Raw genomic sequence first — 18834 nt, forward strand, 5'->3', positions numbered from 1 at the left:
GCCATTTTAAAAATCTGAGGTAATCAGGAATCCCGCGCTCAGCACGGCTCTCCTGATTACCTGATTGGCTGAAAGGCTGTTGCTGTGCAGATGCACAGCGCGAGCCTTTTCAGCTCTGGCATTTGACTCCGGGAGGCTGCCGCATACCCACTAGCTTTGCTAGGTGGTTATGCCTCCCGGAGGACAAATACATATTTCTGTAGTAATTCTGTTACATTGATGCGGTTCTCTTTTTTTTTTTTTTTCTTGCAATGTAAAACATTGCTGTTTCTGAGAAATGGCAATGTTTGCATTTTGACTAAAACCCACCTCCTCTTGTGGCTTTCAGACAAACAGCCACTTGATCGCACTTCCTCCTTCAATGGCCAAAGGTCTCCACGTTTGGTGTCATCACACACAGCATAACAATGACAAACACATCTAATGCCACTTTATAGGATTGGTTGAGTGAGGAAATTGCTGTTCATTAACCCATATCTCCAGTACTCTTCTCTGAGAAACATTGGACTGGGCAAAAATACAGCTCTTCGTTAATGACCCTATCTTCGCCAGCACTGCAAAGTAAAACATTGCTTATACAAAAATAATATGCTTCTGAAATTATTTAACTAGAAGTATTTATTCTTGAAATTAAGCCATGCCTTGTTTAACCCCTTAAGGACCAAACTTCTGGAATAAAAGGGAATCATGACCTGTGTCCTTAAGGGGTTAAAAGATGCCTTACAGGCTAGAAATGAATTCATTTATTTATTTTACCAATCACTAAAACGAATTACAGTTTACCAACTGGCGAGGGAAGCCGAGTTCCAGGCATGGTTTGTGAAACCCCTGATGTCACCAATTCAACGAATGAACTTCCTTTTGTCAATAAACACTAATAAGCACTTTTCAGTGCCACGCCCACAAATTGTGTATGTGATTGAATATTATATACTTTTGATTTATGCATCGTTGTTAAAGAGCATGTACACTTCATTGCTGTTGTAACAATAACCAGTGGACCCACCAATGCCTGAAGCGGTGTATGTAGATATATTCTAAATCACAGATGGAAAGGAGAGAAAATTGTATAAGTCATGCAACAATGATGTTTGGAAACGGTTATATTAATAGCTGAATAGACAAAATTAAAAAGTCTTATAAACCAGAGGTCACAAATGTATTTGGACATCGAGGGCAATATCACCAAATTTTAGATTTCAGAGATTCCATCCCATCTGCTGTCTGACCTCTTTCAGAACTTTATCCATTGAGAAAGATACTAATAAAATGAAGTAAAAAAGCATTCTTTGCTTCTTTATATTGGTTGTTAATATAATTGTTTGCTTGTTTTTGTATACTATGTATTATATTTATATCAGTGTTGTCACTCCAAACTTACCTTTCTCCAATTGTTACCTCTTCTCCTCCTCGCTCTGAATCTGTTCTTATTCTCTTCATGTCTGATCTTTTTCTTGTAAAATAGAATAGACTTTGTCTTATTTATTTTTCCTAAGCGTGACAAATCTTGACCAAGGGTGGAGTTAAAAAGGGACACTATAGTCACCAGAACAACTACAGCTTATTGCATTTGTTCTGGTGAGTAGAATCATTCCGTTCAGGCTTTTTGCTGTAAACACTGTCTTTTCAGAGAAAATGCAGTGTTTACATTACAGCCTAGTGATAACTCCACTGGCCATTCCTTAGATGGCTGCTAGAGGTGCTTCCTGAGACAGTCATGCACAGTGAGCAGCACTGCCATTCAGTGTCTCCACCCTTTGCATGCAGATACTGAATTTTCCTCATATAGTTGCATTGATTCAATTCATCTCTGAGGGTATGCTGATTGGCCAGGGCTGTGTGCTACTTGTGCTGGCTCTGCCTCCTTGACAGTCTCAGCCAATCCTATGGGGAAGCACTGTGATTGGCTCGGACCACCACTTTTGATGATGTCAGCAGACATAGGCAGTTCACAGGAAAACTGCAGCCAGGAGCTGCAGACTTGAATACAAGTAAGATTTCACTATATTTAGGGAAGCAAGAGGGGTTGGGGGGGCTAGATGGTGGTTTTAACACTATAGGGTCAGTAAAACATGTTTGTGTTCCTGACTCTATAGTGCTTCTTTAAGGTAAACTACACTTTGTCAGTTCTCACTTTCCCAGAAGTTACCTGCCCATTTTGTCCCTCATCTAGAATCTCGCAATCTGCCCTTTTTCCTCCCCCCAACCTCATTCGTACAATTATTTGCTTTATGCTTCTTGGACATGCGCCGTGAGTGTTTGCATAGTTTTCATACAATAATTTGCAAGATCAGAAAAAAGGGAAAGGCAGAAGAAGGCAGTGACAGTACATCACAGCCCGGCTTCTGAACATGGTGCTGATGGGACGAAGATCCAGTTCAAAAAAACAAAGAGCTTGTTAAAGGGAACCTGTGCCAAAAAACACAGGGGGAATAGAAAGACAAATAGCTTTGCGGGGGACAATAAAAAAACAAAAAAAGAGAGCCACTTTATTAGATTTAATAGTGTGAGTAGTGTTTAATTTGCTGTTAGTATATTGAAAGCATATTTAATATGTGCCTTTTCTTTTGCGGCTCAATATAAAATCCATCCTGGAAATGGCAAGCATATGCCATTGGCTCCCCGTAGGGATGAGTGACAGCTGACTTTTTTTTTCTACCAGACCTAAGCTCCGATTTTAATTTCTCCAAAGTAAATAAATTTACTCCCGCTGTGATCTTCCTTGTCCTTTGTTGTCAGCTGCCGCAGGATTAGCCGTATTACACCTGTGTGTGGTTTTTACATACAGGGGTATATTGGCTAAACAGGGATTTGCGTTGTGCTGGCAGCTTAAAGGGTATTTATTACTAAATTGTCCAATTTGGCCAAAGATTGTCTAGTTGGTTTTAAGCCTTTTTAACTGAATATTCCCCCCCCGTTCCCCCTCCCCCCATGTTTTGTTGTTGTTTTTTTAACCCAATACAAACTGCATTATAGCGAGCTGTGTGGTGACCTTATCAGTTAACAGTACTCTGCAGGTAGCACCATAACCACAGCATGCTTCTTGCATTGGTAGTGATCTAGTCTTCTTATTCCTGTTGTGACCTGAATAGTTTCTCATTACTGCATCTCCATTATCCTAACCACAGTTTCTTACTGATTTACCCACGTCTGCTTCTCACAGGGACCACTGCATTGTCTGAGTGCTATATTGTTCAGGGTTAGAAATGGCGGAGAATTTAGAAGAGGGTAGCAAATTTTGTAAGCCATAGTAGCCAAACGGAAAACACTGAGTTGGGAAAATGTTCTAATATGGCCTATTTTGGCATAAAATCTTTTCCTCACAATTCCCAGTCTAGTGAATAAAAGCCCAAAGGCTCTTGCGCCCCCCCCCCCCCCCCCAATCCCTCCATTCCCCTCTATCTTTAGATCAAACCTCCATTCTCCTGCATACTTTATTCTTGTTCTGTCTAATGATCTTTCTCTTTTTATCCTTTCCCTTGCTCTCTGTCACTCTTACCTCTTCATCCGTTGTGCTCTCTCCATGTAACTCACTAAAGGAAGATTCATTGGGTAGAATCAGCTGCTGTGCTTTCACATGTGCCCAAATGCAGTTAGTAATTGCATTAGTGTTGCATTAAGCTGAACAATAGTGAAAGGTTTTAACCGCTCAACAAACATCCATTCTTTTGCCACTAAATGACTCATTTAACACTATATACTGTCTTCTAGTGAAAGCTTACAAAGATTGAAAGTATACGGGCAAAAATAATGATATTAGATTGGGCTGAAAATTCCTGGCTGGCGTTTTTTCCCTAAGAGGAGAAGCGGGTTAAAAGTTCACTTGAACACAAGTGAAAGCTCCTTTAAATCCATCAGTGTATTGAAGCCATGTCAAGTTCTCTCATTAGGCCTTAGCGGTGAATGTACATCTTGCTTAAAGTGACTCTATTATCAATGTGTTCTTAATGAAATCTGATTTCAAGTCCTCCTTCGTACAGCGCCAGCTCGACATTTACCAGTGCAGAGTCCCATGCAGTTCCCAGAACCTGATTGTGTTTGGGTTGACTTTATTTGCAATTCTTAACTATAATAGACACCGTTTTAAATCTACATGTTGTGAAGCTGCAAATGGGGCGATGTAAATTTACCACAAGACCTGAAATTTTGCAAGATGCAAGTTTAAAATGATTACAGAACTCTATGGATATTCTTTTCCTTGGCTACGAAATTGGGTCTTACAATAGGTCAGTCTGTCTCCTGAAATAGAAGTCAAATGACAAATATGGAGCCAGCAGTAAATTATATTTAGGTGCTATGGTTTTTGCGCGGTTCTGTTTTAAGAAATGAATTTTTCACTTATTGATACTTTTTAAGCACTTCAGCAGTCTCCATAGAAATGTATAATGGCTCCTTTGATTTATGCCTTGATAATTATACACTTCCATGTCTCGATTGAGCAAAAGATATGCTTTTATATTTGTTCTTTCTTGAGAAATAAATTAATTATGTACTCAACATGTTGGTTGAACATGTTGGTAATGTGGTAATTGTGCAAATAAAATGAATGTAGAGCTTTTAAAGGAATACTCCGGGCACCATAACAACTTCATAAAAATAAAGTTGTTATGGTGGCAATATTTCAGGCTTTTTTTTTTTTTTTATGAATCAGTAGCTACCCATTCGCTTAAGCATCAGCTGACTGCTCTTACGCAATCAGCGGTATCCTTGCCCTATGCTGCTTGAGCCTTGCATTCTGAAATATTTTGGAAAGCCGGCAGGCAGATTAATCCGATGCTACAGCCACCTTATGCCTGAGAAGCTATTTGCAGCCATCGCTACAGCTCATTTGGTATATTTATGCCAAGTTGACTGGTATGACATGTCCCTTTTTGTGCATACCTCTAGTCCAGGGATTGGCAACCTTTGGCACTACAGAGGTTTTGGACTAATTCCATATTGTAGTCTGCAACATCTGGAGTGCTGAAGTTTGCCTACCCTTGCATTTCAGTCCATGTATGATGTGCGACAGTCCCCCCTATAATTGCAGGTGGAATTAGAAGGATCTTAACCAATAATATTTCCAGCTATTAAATTACAAGATCTTCTTCTGTGAGTCTATTAGTCATTTGTGTACTTACAGGTCATAAAATAGCACAGTGCTGTTTTTAGGAGTTGCTCTGTGCTAATGTTCTGTGGATATTTTTTTTGGTGTGTAGTAGGATTGACCAACTTTGGCACACAGCTGTACTAGGACTTAATTTCCAAACATTCTCTAGCAGCCTTTGGACATTCCCAACCTGCTGATTTAATTGTGACGTAAGTTACTTGTTGCTTAAAAGCTGTGTCCGGGCAGTTGTACCTTCCACCCATGACCATTCGTATGACCATTCCAGTATAGGAGGTGGGGGTAAAATTTTGCCCCCAGTCTGTTCTGTGCTTTCTTTCTTTTAGGATAAATCCATGTATCAGGCGGATCCATATGGCTAATAGAATGGATTGTGGCTACTAACCTGGAGTGCAATTGTAATAGTGCACCTCAGTACATTCTAATAGGTCTAAACTTGTATCGTGAACATATAGTCGTATGTTCTGTTCACTGATTGTACAGCCCTACAGAATAAGTTGGCTCATTATAAACAAATTAATAGTAATGAGCAGGATCAGTAGATTGAAGTGGCAGGGGACAGAATTGGAAAGGTAATTAAAACAAGATAATTAGGATGCTGGGTGGATTGGACTATTGCGCAAGAGTTTGTGGAAAGAAAAACCAGAGGGAAATATCTAGACTACAGCTCCCATGATTCACCCAACAACCTTTGGCCATCTGTAGCCTTGCTGGGCTTCCTTGTATTTGTGGTTCAACATTAACGGGAAAGTCACCTATTGGCATAACCTAGTCTAGATGAATTTACAGGATTTTCTACAGGGTTTCAGAGAAGAATTTCAAATTAAGGCAAATTTATAAAAATAATCCAGAAAACTGTGTATATATGCTCATGTATAAAATGTTGCAGGATTAGAGTAATTTAAATATTGATGTTTGATCCCTCATAATCTATCCACCTTTAAAGCCTTAAGAACACTTACTATGATTTGAAAGCGCTGATGAATTGGTCAATTCATCTGGTAGTTTTTAGATTGTGCTAAATAATAGTTTAAAGGATCACTATAGGGTCAGGAACACAAACATGTATATCTGACCCTATAGTGTTAACACCACCAGCTAGCCCCCCTGGGCCCCTCATGCCTCCATAAATATAGCAAAATCTACTGTATTCAAGCCTGAAGCTGTAGATCTGCATGCTGTTTGCCTAAAAAAAAAACAAGCAGTCTGCTGACATCATTAGACGTGGTGGCTCTATCCAATCACAGTGCTTCCCCATAGGATTGGCTGAGGCTGACAAAGAGGCAGATCAGGGGCAGAGCCAGCATGATTCAAACACAGCCCTGGCCAATCAGCATCTCCTCATAGAGATGAATTGAATCAATGAATCTCTATGAGGAAAGTTCAGTGTCTGCATGCAGAGGGAGGAGACACTGAATGTTTGGATGCATTTTAGGCAGCCATGACCCAGGAAGGATCTCTAACAGCCATCTGATGAGTGGCCAGTGAAGTTATCACTAGGCTGTAATGTAAAACCTGCATTTTCTCTGAAAAGACAGTGTTTACAGCACAAAGCCTGAAGGTAATGATTCTACTCACCAGAACAAATTCAATAAGCTGTAGTTTTTCTGGTGACTATAGTGTCCCTTTAAGATTACTGCAAAACATATTTAATATAATCGGTCACCAACGATTAGAATGTTCATTGCTATTTTTCCCCCTGTGGTGCTTCCATAATACCTCCTATTTCCCCTCTTATGATCTGTTCTCTGTACAGTTGAAAACATTTACTTCTGAGCAATTAAAGATCATTTACATCTTAACCCATTAAGAGTACCGCTACCGCAGCTGAGAATGAAAGGAGTCTTGGCCTAAAGCAGTGCAAACCAGTATTTCAGAATAAAATCACTTATAAACACTTATAACAAAATGAGTAGACAATCTGTGTCTCCGTGCACACTACGGGTGACAAACGACAATTTTATGGCTACCATTTTACATTCCTGTGGTGTTTTTGTCATGCCCTGTTGTACAGCATTTCAAGAAACAGCCAATTAGTAAGAAAAACCTCTGCCATGATGAGTCGAAAGCCACGAAGTGTGTGGAAGCTGTTTGGCACCTCCATCTGCTCCTCTAATATTTATTGGAGCCATTTAGGAAGAAAAGTTGCTTGGTTTGTGATGAGAGTTTCAGATCATTATCGTACACAAGGAGTCAGTGCACATAAACCTACTGTATCTTCTATCGCTCGCACTGATCCGATCCTAGTACTCTGCAACTCCTAATTAACCATCTACTGTGATCTCATTAGCTACATGTGAAGATGACTGTACCTGCCAAAATCTGTAGAGGACAAGCAAGCACACCACAGAGATATACTCGGGGAAAAGTGGGTTTAATTAAGGGATTCCGAGGGAGAATGACTTTCCGTGTTTGTCTCCAAAACAAATATGCCTTTGAACCTGGCAGTATTTTTAGAGAAACATTATTGTATCCGTAGATACTCCTGTGTCCCGAGGCTCTGTTACGGTCTTACCCCATTTTTATGTTCTCAAAAATATGTTCAGTGAAACCTGTTCATCTCTCCCTTCTCAGTCAGTGTTGCACATACCCATCGTCCTTTAATTCCTCTGCGTGAAAGAAAAACAGGCTACTTGAACTAATTGAGTTTTTATTCATTTTTATCTTTTGCTTCAGGCATTCCACCCTTCTGAAAGTTTTGATGGCTATAACAAATTGTATTCCATTGTCCTCCAAAATCCAAATGTTATAATACCTTACTTTCCAATGCTTTCCTTTGATATTCTTAAGAAGAACACAATCTATAATTTGAAGTACCCCTTTGGGTCTTTATCTTGTACGTAGGACAGGCAAAACATCTTACTATGAAAATCTAAAATGAGTCCCATATTGCTTGTGGCCAAACATTTGGAATTACCATAATTGTGTATTTGTCAACTTGTATGTATGATCACACCTAACCAACTGGCCATGTGTATGACCCAGCATTGTCTTGTTGTAAAGGAAAAGGGAATCGAATTGAGTAAATCTAGACAGCCGGGGAATTACCAATTTCATAGATTAATCTGGTTTTCTCCTAGAAATAGCAATGGCATGTGTATGGGGGTCTTATATAATTAACGAAGTCCAACTCTGTAGAAGCTTTCTTTTGTTTTACTCGACTCCAGAGTTGCATTGTTGCTTCATATTTTGTCTATGGCATATCTATCCTTCCTATTTATCACTCTATGTATCATTTTATTTACATGTGTAGCTGTTTATTGCTCTGTGTTCCATTTATTTGTTTATTAATACATCTGTCATCCATATGTCTGTCTATCCCTCTGTGTCCTATTTGTCTTTATGTCTGTCTGTATTCTATATTTGTCTCTGAGTCCTGTCTGTCTTTAGCTCCACAAATCCATCTATTTATGGCCTTGTCTACATTTGTCTGTCTGTCTATATGGCTCTCTTTATCTGATCTTATCTTTGTGTCCTGTCTTTCTGGCTATTACTCCATCTACTTCTTATTTTCTTGCTTGCTTTAGTGGTTCGTAACAATCAAGACTAAGAATACTGTATTCTAAGCATTTGGTTCTATGTGTCATATGCAAGAACAAGTAAATTGTCCTACAGTGAAAATGTACAACCAGATATATTTGTATCGTTACGCTGTGCCCTATCTGTCCGTTTATTGCGCCATTTATTGTTCTATTTATCACTCTGTATCCAACCTGCCTGTCTATATTTTCCTGTACCATCATTTTTTCTCTATGGTTCCTGCCTTTGGGTCTGTCTATCCGTCATAGATCCATCAATCTATTTTGGTTTTAATCTGTCTCTCTAAAAAGATCGAATTTGTCAAATTATTATTATTATTATTATTATTATTATTGCCATTTATATAGCGCCAACAGATTCCGTAGCGCTTTACAATATTATGAGAGGGGATTTAACTATAAATAGGACAATTACAAATAAACTTACGGGAACAATAGGTGGTGGGGTGTAAAACACATTAGGACAGCAATGTCATCCACATGAATAAAAATAAAAAGAATATAGATGCAAATCTAAAAAAGCAAATTGACAATGTATCAAACATACAACATTGGTATCGTCCATTTATTTGTTTGTGTTTTCTCTTGTCTATTTCTTTAGGGTTAATTTGCTAAATAGGGAATTGTGTTAAAATGAAAATCTAGTTGCAAAAACTAGGCTTAAATATCTTGATGTAATACTTTGGGGGGTGGGGGGGGGGGGGTGGAGAAAGAACTAAAGTAAATTATTTGGGCGTACATTTTGCAATTCAGTTTTAATTTCTCTGCAATCCACGGTTTAGTGACACCATCCATCCATCTTGGGTGCACTCCTATTCAGATAAGTGATCTGCCGTGTTCTCTTAAATAAATATGATTAACGTGAATTGTTTTAAACCCAGAGTTTATCCACTTCAATGTTGGCCTGGTGTGTGCCATAGATTGCTTACCGCTAACACCAAGCACTTTTGAATTACTTTAGTGTAGAGGTCAAATAGACTCCCGCACTGAATTAATTCAAACTGGCTGAGCGTAATGGGAGTTAGTCTGTGCTGCCTGTGGTTGATTATGCCTGGCACTGTCCATGTCTCTGAGCAACTGGATTCTTTTATAAATTAAACCTCGTCTGATCCTCATTGAGTTACATACTGTATAATCTCTTCTAGCTGAGATTACATGCAGTCTCAGGAAAATCCTTTAAAAACAAAAAATAAAAACAATTGGGATACTGACTTCGGTTTTTTGTTTTATTACGTTTTTTGTTTGAGAACAACTGACTTGTTAATAAGAGGGATGTTTTCTGTCATAGTCAGCAATTATATCCTCTATATCACTGTCTAATCTGAATGGTCCATGAGATCTTATTAATATGCATGAGAGTCTGTAGTTAGTGTGTACACTGGACCATCGCACAGCAGCCGGAGTCTTGCAGCAGAGGGAGGGCTGTGTACAGAGGGAAGAAGCAGACACACAGAGGAGGCACAGTTGCATTCTGTCAGCCAACTGAGCAAGGCCAATGTGACTGGTCCCCGGACTCTGCTGCTGTACAGGATAACTGAACCTTTATGTCAAAGCGGTGCCTCTGCTTCACCAGGAAGAGATTTGTTAAAAATGGGATGCAGTTTATGCAGCCTGCGGAGACCAGATGAGGAATACAGATTATTGTATGAAGTTTGCCAGGTAACATCATTACATTAACAATTTCAGATGGGATTCATGTCCAACTGTGCTTAAAAATTCAAGCAATAAGTATTCTAAAATATAGATTTTGACATTAGAAGGAAGCCATTTGGCACGTTTCGTTTGATCATTAGCTGTCTTAAAATAAAATTTAAAAAAAACCCACAGGCAATATATATTAGTTGCTTTGCTGCGTAAGATAGCATCGTCTGTCCCAAACGTTCTTGAACTTTTTTTATTGTTGGAGTTGCAACCTTATCTGCCAGAAGGCTATTCTATGCATCTCAAACCTCAAGATGGTTTAAGGACCCAAGCATCTTACAATGCATTATTGAAACACCTGGTTATTACAGTATTTTTTATCTTCTTTCTAATAGGGTAACTGTTGTTTTGGCAGAAATTACTTGTGGTTAGGTTTTGTATTTGGAAAGCTAGCATTGATTGGTTAGATGGCTGTGTTTATTGATGCGCTGGGTAAAGCACTAAAACGTGTTTATTCACTAAATGGTGAATTGCAGGGTGTCAGTTCTTTATTTTCAAAGATGTTGGTCAACATATTTTTTAATTCAAGCAATATGGAGATTTTTTTTCCTCCAACTTTTGGCCATGTTGGTTTTTATTTTGTAACTTGGTAGTCAACTCACCATGAACACAGTTTAGTGAATAAGCCCCCAAGGAGGGTGCAGGCATTGACCATTTTAAAAAGAAAGCGTAATTTTGGTGTTATACATCCATTATAATGTAGGACGATCACTTTTTTTTAAGGGTTGTTGAATGTTCAAAGAATTCGTTGGCAGTTTCTGTTAGATAAAGACTTGCAGGACAAAACTGACATGTTCAGGATTGTCAAATTATTCACAACTTATGTGTATGTTATATCATGGTTATGTTTTGACTTGGCTGTCATTCTTTGGATTGCTATCTTGGTAAATCCGCCTTGGTCTTACCTGATGATACAGACTAATAGACTACAACTCCCATTAGCTAACGGGCATAAAACCAATGGAGGGTGCCAGTTCATTATTTATTATGTTTTTTTTTTTGTGGTTTTCCCTCCCCCCCCCCTCCCCCCAAGTTATTAATTTACTAAAAAGTGAATTGATAACCTCATTGTAAAAGTTGGGCCATGGTAGCTACATTGGAAAACCTATCTTAATTAGAGAATGTATCCAGCTGTTCTGATCTTAATTTTTCCACATTAAGTCTTCCTGTCCCACAATTCAGTCTATTGTAAATGGTCCCGTTATTGCAGAGAATCTCTACCCTCAAAGAAAAAGTAAATGGTTTCTTAATAAATCTAATTTCAGATAAAGATCCCTACTACTTTTTGCCCTTGGCAAACAAAGTATTGTGTGATTAACCAACAGCAACCTCTATCTCTCCAATGCGGGATGCTTTAAAGGCACAGTAGATGCTACACATGCATTCTAATAGGTTATTGCAAATTTCTTGGACTACTGATCTTTGACAATCCTGTTCTATCAGACAGATGTATTTGTCTTTGAAATGTAACTAACAGATGTGAGTGACCTCGTAGGCATCCTAAAACCTGTGCACACGTTTAAGGTAGAATTCTGCATATGTGTTCAACATTAGGTTTAAGGTAGAATTGTGCACGTGTTCAACACTGGTACAACGGCAACAACTATAAGGCTGCATACGGGTAATCAATGCTTAGAAAGCAAAATCAAGTCAAAGCCCCACAGATGTTTGCTTATATTTTTTAGCATGACAGATTGCCACTAGGCTGCCATTTTTAGTATTTAACACTTTCACTGTCAAATGGCGCAAACAGAGTGCATTTCTCTTTAAATATTTGTGTTAATATAATATTGGATTGAACAATGCTGGAAATTCTTAATGCTAAGACACACACTCCCTTTATATAAATATCCTAGCTGTAAGATTTTCTGAACATTCACTATTAGCAGAATTGAAAATTGCACCAGTTTAAAACCCATTTAAATGACCAGGAAGGTTCTTATTTCAGAATGAGAATTCTTCCTACCAGTGTTGCTCATGAGTGTAATTTTTAATCTTGCCATTAGAGGGCAGTGGCTGAAAGAGAAACAATGTTGACTTCCTGATTCCAGACATATCTAAGGGGTTTATTCACTTATGAAGGTAACTGAAAACAGAATTGCAAAATTTGAGCCATGATTTGAGAAAAATGCCCAAAGTTAAGTTTAGTCACTATTTACTGCTTAGTTAAATGGATACAATAGGCCGTCTCCATGTACCTTAAAGGAACATTTTAGTGTTGGGAATACAAAGATGTATTCCTTACACTAACTTGTTCCTAAGCCCCACCAGCGTAAAGGGTCAAACTACATAAAACTCCAGGAAGTGCCTCTAGAGACAGTCTTAGTGTTGCAATGTAATGTTTTACATTGCATTGCAGTGTTAAAAGCTGCACTAAAGACACTCAGACCACTTCAACTCGTTGAAGTCTGGGTGCAGTGACCCTGTCCCCCTTATTGCTACAAACATTGCAGTTTCTCTAAAACTGCACTGTTTTACATTGCATGATTAGTCTGCCTTTAGTTGCTGTATACCAGCCACTACAGTTGTATCCTGCAGTTTCATGGAGTGTAACTTAATCACTCACACTTAGTCTCACACTTTGCATGAGGATGTTTAGCGTCTTGAAGAACCTCATTGAGTCAATGCTTTCCTAAGGGGAAGGGCGCATGGAGCTATTGCTGCACATGCACATTAGGTTCCCAAATCGCCGTGATGTCGATTGAGAAGGAGATCGACACAATGCCGAGGGATATTAGTGTTGGAATTTGGTAAGTGAAAATGGGGTTGTTGACCCTTTATTTGCCGGGGGAAGGAGTGAGCAGGCAAAGGACACTAAAATATTTGGTATACAGATTTGTATTCCCAACATTATAGTGTTCTTTAAAGGGACTCTCCAGCGCCAGTAAAACATATCCGTTTTCCTGGCACCGGAGGACCCTGCAGTGCCCCTCACCCTCCCACCCCCCATCCCATGTTGCTGAAGGGGTTAAAACCCCTCTAGTGACTTACCGTAATCCAGCGTCTATGTCCCTCGGCGCTGGTTCAGGCTCCGCCCACGCTCCTGCTGACGTCGGCGGGGGAGACCTAATGCACATGCGCATTAAACCTCCCCACAGGAAAGCATTATTCAATGCTTTCCTATAGGGATTCCGGCGACGCTGGAAGTCCTCATGCATAGCTTGAGGAAGTCCAGTGTCGTTTAAAACACTTTTCGTTTTCTAAGAACACGAAAGTCCCTCTAGTGGCTGTCTGATAGACAGCCACTAGAGGAGGACTTAATCCTGCAAGGTAATTATTGCAGTTTATAAACACTTAATAATAATTACACTTGCAGGGTTAAGGGTGGTGGGAGTTGGCACCCAGACCACTCCAATGGACAGAAGTGGTCTGGGTGCCTGGAGTGTCCCTTGGAGTTTATTTTTGTCTGGGTGCCTGGAGTGTCCCTTTAATAAACCCCAAACTGGCATTAAAACTCAGTTTCCATAACAAATTGTGAAAATGTATTGTAGATGTTATTAACAGGACTGATGTGCTCAGCCTCACTGCCATCCAAATATTGCTGATACTGATATTGCCAACATGTAAGTGGCAGGTGCTTTTGCGACCACGCATTATGGTCAAATCGTTAGAACAGTATGGACCCAGCACTCGCAAACCTGCAGGCATCATAACCACTGCAATCTACTAGCCTGTCCCTTTAAACAAATGTTCACATTCATTGCAACTTCTGAAAAGTAATTTTTATTTATGGTCATTCCTCATTTAAGTAGATTTGACATACATGTGCATCTCCATTTTTTTTTTGCTGGCTCCTGAGAGGTAATTCAGCGAATCTACGGTCTACGAAAGCTTTGCTTTATTGAGATCCTGCTGAATACTCCATTCTGTGTATGACAGTGGAGTGTTCGTGCCAGGATTTTGCTTAGAGGAGGGTAGTGAGGCATTTTGGCCTATTTCCCACCTGAGAGACCAGCTCACAGTAGTGCCTTCTGCATTAGGCTTGGTGTCCTCATTGTCCCTGTGAATCCTAGTGTTAAGATCAAACCATGTCTGTCGTAATGGTGAGCCCTTAGCATTGCCAACTTTTCATGCAGCCTGGCTCTGAAGACGGTCACAGACTCAGAAGTGCATCAGGCAGAACAAACTTAACAGGCGTCAGTGCCTGAATACAATTTAACAGTTTATGCAACATTGAAAACAGTGAGCATCTCAACTGTTTAGACTCATACAAGTTCCTTCACACTGCAATATGTATCAAGCAAAAAAAAATACTATTCATCTAGAATAAAGCATAGCCAGAATAACCCTTTATATGTAGTATTTATTGTATTGAGCATTAAGACTGGTATAAAAACCAACCACCCTGAAAGGTGGGGTACTCATAAGCAATGCACCCCTACACTGGCGCTAGTGAGATATCTCACAGTATGCCAAATCTATGGTGTCTGGTATGGATCCCAAACAGTAGCATGGTAATCGTACTATTCCGCATTATTTATTTAGGAATCACTGGATGCTTTTTTTTTTTTTTTATTACCCACAGTGATATATGTATAGCTAATTTGGTGATTGATAATCTGTGTAGCACGGTGTAATTTTGTTCGAGAGGTGAGTTTATTTTCACATGAAAGTTCACTTTAATATATTTCAGTGTGTGGAATTAACCCCTCTGCCCCTAACACTCTCACTAGACTCCTATAAGACTTTCCGTTTTCATGCTGGCAAATGGATACTCCAGCCAAAAAAACAGTTTTCATAAAATCCTATCTGAGAGAGTCCTCCTCCTCAATATAAACTTAAAAAAAAAAAAAAGTGCTAAAACATTGTTGAGTCCAAATTCTCAATGTAGCCCGACCTTCCTTGCTTGACGTCCCTCTCCCTTGCCAGAAGGGGAGGGAGGGCAGGGAGGACAGACTGAGGGAAGAGTAGAGGGGGCACACATGCTGTGGGTGCTGGCGTCAGACACAAAGTTTGCACAGAATTGACAGGTTGGGTAATGACGCTACTAGAAGTGCAGTTACACCTCTGGCAGCCAAGGTGCGAAACACTACACATGCAGACTTCAGACACTATGATCACTTTAAATCAATGAAGTAGTCATGGTGCTTGAAATTACCCTTTAACTTTTTCGTGGGTGAAAAAAAGATGCAAGTTTTAAACTTCTGTCAAGGAGAGAAAAATATTGACAGATCTACTGAATGCTTGCTGGACCCATATTTATTTATATTTCTTTTAAATAAGCTCAGAATTCACCAATGTGAAAGGTAACCAACGGAGGTTATTTACTAAACCAGACAGCGTCTAACTCTGATTGGTCTCACCTCTGGGGCTGAGGTCATCAATCTACTCAATTTATGATCTCATCCAATCCAATGTTTTCCCATAAAAAAAAAAAAGCATTGGGAGACTATTGCACCTATTGTCAGGGTACCTGAAGTCTCTGCCTCCGAGAGAGGTAGAGACTTAAACGTTTATCCGTCCGGACGCCAGGTTTCTCCTGTTCCTCGCGGTCGACCCGGTCACATAAACGCCGGCCGCGAGGGAGTCACTTCCTTATGTAGCATGGCGCCCGGAGACCGACGTCATGACGCCAATCCGGAACGACCTGTCACTCAATCCATTGGAGACTAATCAGGACTCGTCGGAGGCGTGTCTATCCCCTCTAGCCAGGGTATTTAAACATACTTCGCCCTGTTGCTCATTGCCCTGTCGTGGTTCTAGCCTGTCTAGTCACACAGTGCTCTGGTGTTTTTCAGTTATCCTTTTGGTTCCGACCCGGCTCGTTTGTCTTACTCTGTTTACCTCTGTTATCCTTGACCCGGCTTGTTCCTCGCTTACCTGTCCTCTCGTTCCCTCGACCTCGGCTTGTCTCTGACCATTCTCTATACTCTCCGTACGTTAGTCCGGCCATTCTAAGGTCCGGTATACGTACCCTGTACCTGTTTGTACTTTGCGTGTTGGATCCCTGTCCCGATCCTGACACCTATGCGGCAACATGCTGTGATCTGCCAATCAGCAGCTCCTCATAGAGATGCATTGTATCAGTGAATCTCTATGGGGACAGGTTAGTGCCTCCATGCAGTGCGTCGAGACGGTGAACGACCGTTCTGTACACTGTGCGGCACTGACCCAGGAAGCACCTCCAATGGCTGTTTGAGTGACTGCCACTATAGGTATAATTTGCCAGAAGTGCTAAGGCTACAGGGACAGGTTACATACACCAGAATATCCACATTAAGCTGTAGTGGGTCCCTTTAAACATAAAAACACTTGTTCTGGATGTCTTTTTTTTTTTTTTTTTTTTATATACCACTGCAATGCACTGTATAATGCTGTACTAGTAAAACACAGTAAAAAGGGAAAAATTGATACACAGTGCTCAAATCACCAAAATGTGAATCACTCCAATCACACTAAAAGTGTATAAAACAATATAAAAAGTAGTATGGTGAGAGCAGGTATTAATACACCAAATAAAAGATAAATAAATATAAAAGATAAATAGAATATATTTGCACTCAGTGCAAACACTTGGGAGATCCCATTATATGCTTTGTTAAATAAAATTTGTTCCTGCATTTCCCGACTTGGCTCTTACCAAATTTGTACAAGGGGATTTTGACAGAGATCATTTTAACCAGCATTGCGGTCTCCACGATATCATTATAAAGGCGCTTGAAGTCTGAGCCGCTGCTTAAGGCTCAGCACCACGTGAGTGGACAATTTCAAAGTTATTTTAATTGTTACTATTTTATACAGGCTATACTATGTCCTTTATTTTATATTTTTAGGACATTCAAGATTGATGGTAATATTGCCTGTTTTATATATTCTATTTATCTTTTATTTGGTGTATTAATACCTGCTCTCACCATACTACTTTTTATACTGTATAATGCTGGTCTGATTTTCTGCCATGTAATTTTGTTTATATTGCTAATACTCTGTACTGGAGCAAGTCATACATAAAAATTAAAAATAAATGTAGAACCAGTGATCTTGATAGATCAATAGAATATACTAATAATATGTTTAATATATAATATTGGATAACTTCCTTCTTTGCCCCTGTAAAGGTGTAACTTAGTGAATATAAATTTCAGACTCTATGTTAATTATGTATATTGGCTGGCTGCGCATGATGTGAATTCTGTGGCACAGCATACACATTCACTAACACGGATGATGATGATGTCTTATTACAAGCATGTCTCTTTATCTTACACACTTTTTTTTCTAGTTTTGGTTCCAACCTTCTCCTCACCTTAAGCCATGTTAATGTGTGTCCTACTAAGTCTCTCTTTAGCCAAGGGGTCCTCAAACTCCGGCCCCCCAGATGTTGCTGAACTACAACTCTCATGATTCTCCGGCTATCTATGTAATTCAAAGAATCATGGGAGTTGTAGTTCAGCAACATCTGGTGGGCCGGAGTTTGAGGACCCCTGCTTTTAGCCCATGTGAATTTTGAGAAGTTTGTCTTGGGTGTACAGGTAAAGAGATGCAAGATTCAGAGCAGCTGGAACGTTGTATATCCTGCTGGTGCCAGTAAACTCTGTGTGTCTACACATTATCCCCACATGCATAAACCATGATATATTATCTGATTTTCTATTATCTGCCAGCTGTTTTTTTCCCTTTATGTTACTCGAAGTAGAGACTCGCCCAGTTGTCACCATGAAATCCAGATGCTGACAGCAGATAAGGATTGTTTGACTTCCAAATCCTTCTATCCTACTCACTCCTTGACCTCTGCCTGTACTGCATGTATCCTGATGTATAACCTAAATAATGTTATAATATCGTACACTTATATACAAAGCGGGGTGGCCAATTGATTGCCAGCTTGGCAAAGTGTCTTACAAGAACAACCTACTACCTACTTAATTGTCACTCCTTAGATATGGTTTAACATAGGTATAGAATTTAAAAAGGAGTCTGTGTAATTTAGACGTTTATAAATATTACTTAATAAATAAATCAAAGACAGACATTTTGGTGACTAAAAGTCCTGGCTCCTTTGTCAAACTTGCTGTGCGACATCTACAGGGAGACTATTCCATGACTGAGTGCCAGAGAATTATTAACTTGTGGTGATGTTTCTTGGGAGTGTAACTCCTACTAATCTCAGGCAGACCAGTTGGTGTACATCCAAATCTGCCCAATATTATGGGCCATGAAATGTATGGAGATTGTCTGTGCCCTTTTGTTAATCCATAATGGGGAATAATTACATGGATGATGTCACCATGTGTGCAGTATGGAGGAGATATGTGTATGTATTTATGTCTGTGCCCCAAATACAGGAGACTATATTGCATTCTGGGGTACTGAGGTTTCGGTATATTGCAATTTCCAAGCACAAGTTAATCTGTGCTCAAGCCTAGTAGTCTACAGGCAGCCAAAGAGGATCAAATATACCAGTGCTTAGCTTGAATTCCCTCCTTCATCCTCTAATAACTCAAAGAGCCTCTCTTCATTAAGGGATTTGGCTCTCTGCCGGCAATT

The 18834-nt window shown here is 39.6% G+C and overlaps 1 protein-coding gene across 3 annotated transcripts in view; it reads left to right on the forward strand.

Moving 5' to 3' along the window:
- The window catches only part of PDZRN3 (PDZ domain containing ring finger 3), a 247371-nt gene that overhangs the window by 166956 nt on the left and 61581 nt on the right, over positions 1-18834 (forward strand). The window contains exon 1 of one of the 3 annotated variants that reach the window (XM_063426760.1): positions 10104-10305. The exons of the other annotated variants lie outside the window; for them this stretch is intronic. Coding sequence (XP_063282830.1) covers positions 10237-10305 — 69 coding nt within the window. The 5' untranslated portion in view covers positions 10104-10236. Of the gene's footprint in view, positions 1-10103; positions 10306-18834 lie in introns of those variants that run through there. 3 annotated transcript variants of the gene reach the window in all.

Source organism: Pelobates fuscus, chromosome 7 (genome assembly GCF_036172605.1).
Source record: "Pelobates fuscus isolate aPelFus1 chromosome 7, aPelFus1.pri, whole genome shotgun sequence".
Classification (NCBI taxonomy): domain Eukaryota; kingdom Metazoa; phylum Chordata; class Amphibia; order Anura; family Pelobatidae; genus Pelobates; species Pelobates fuscus.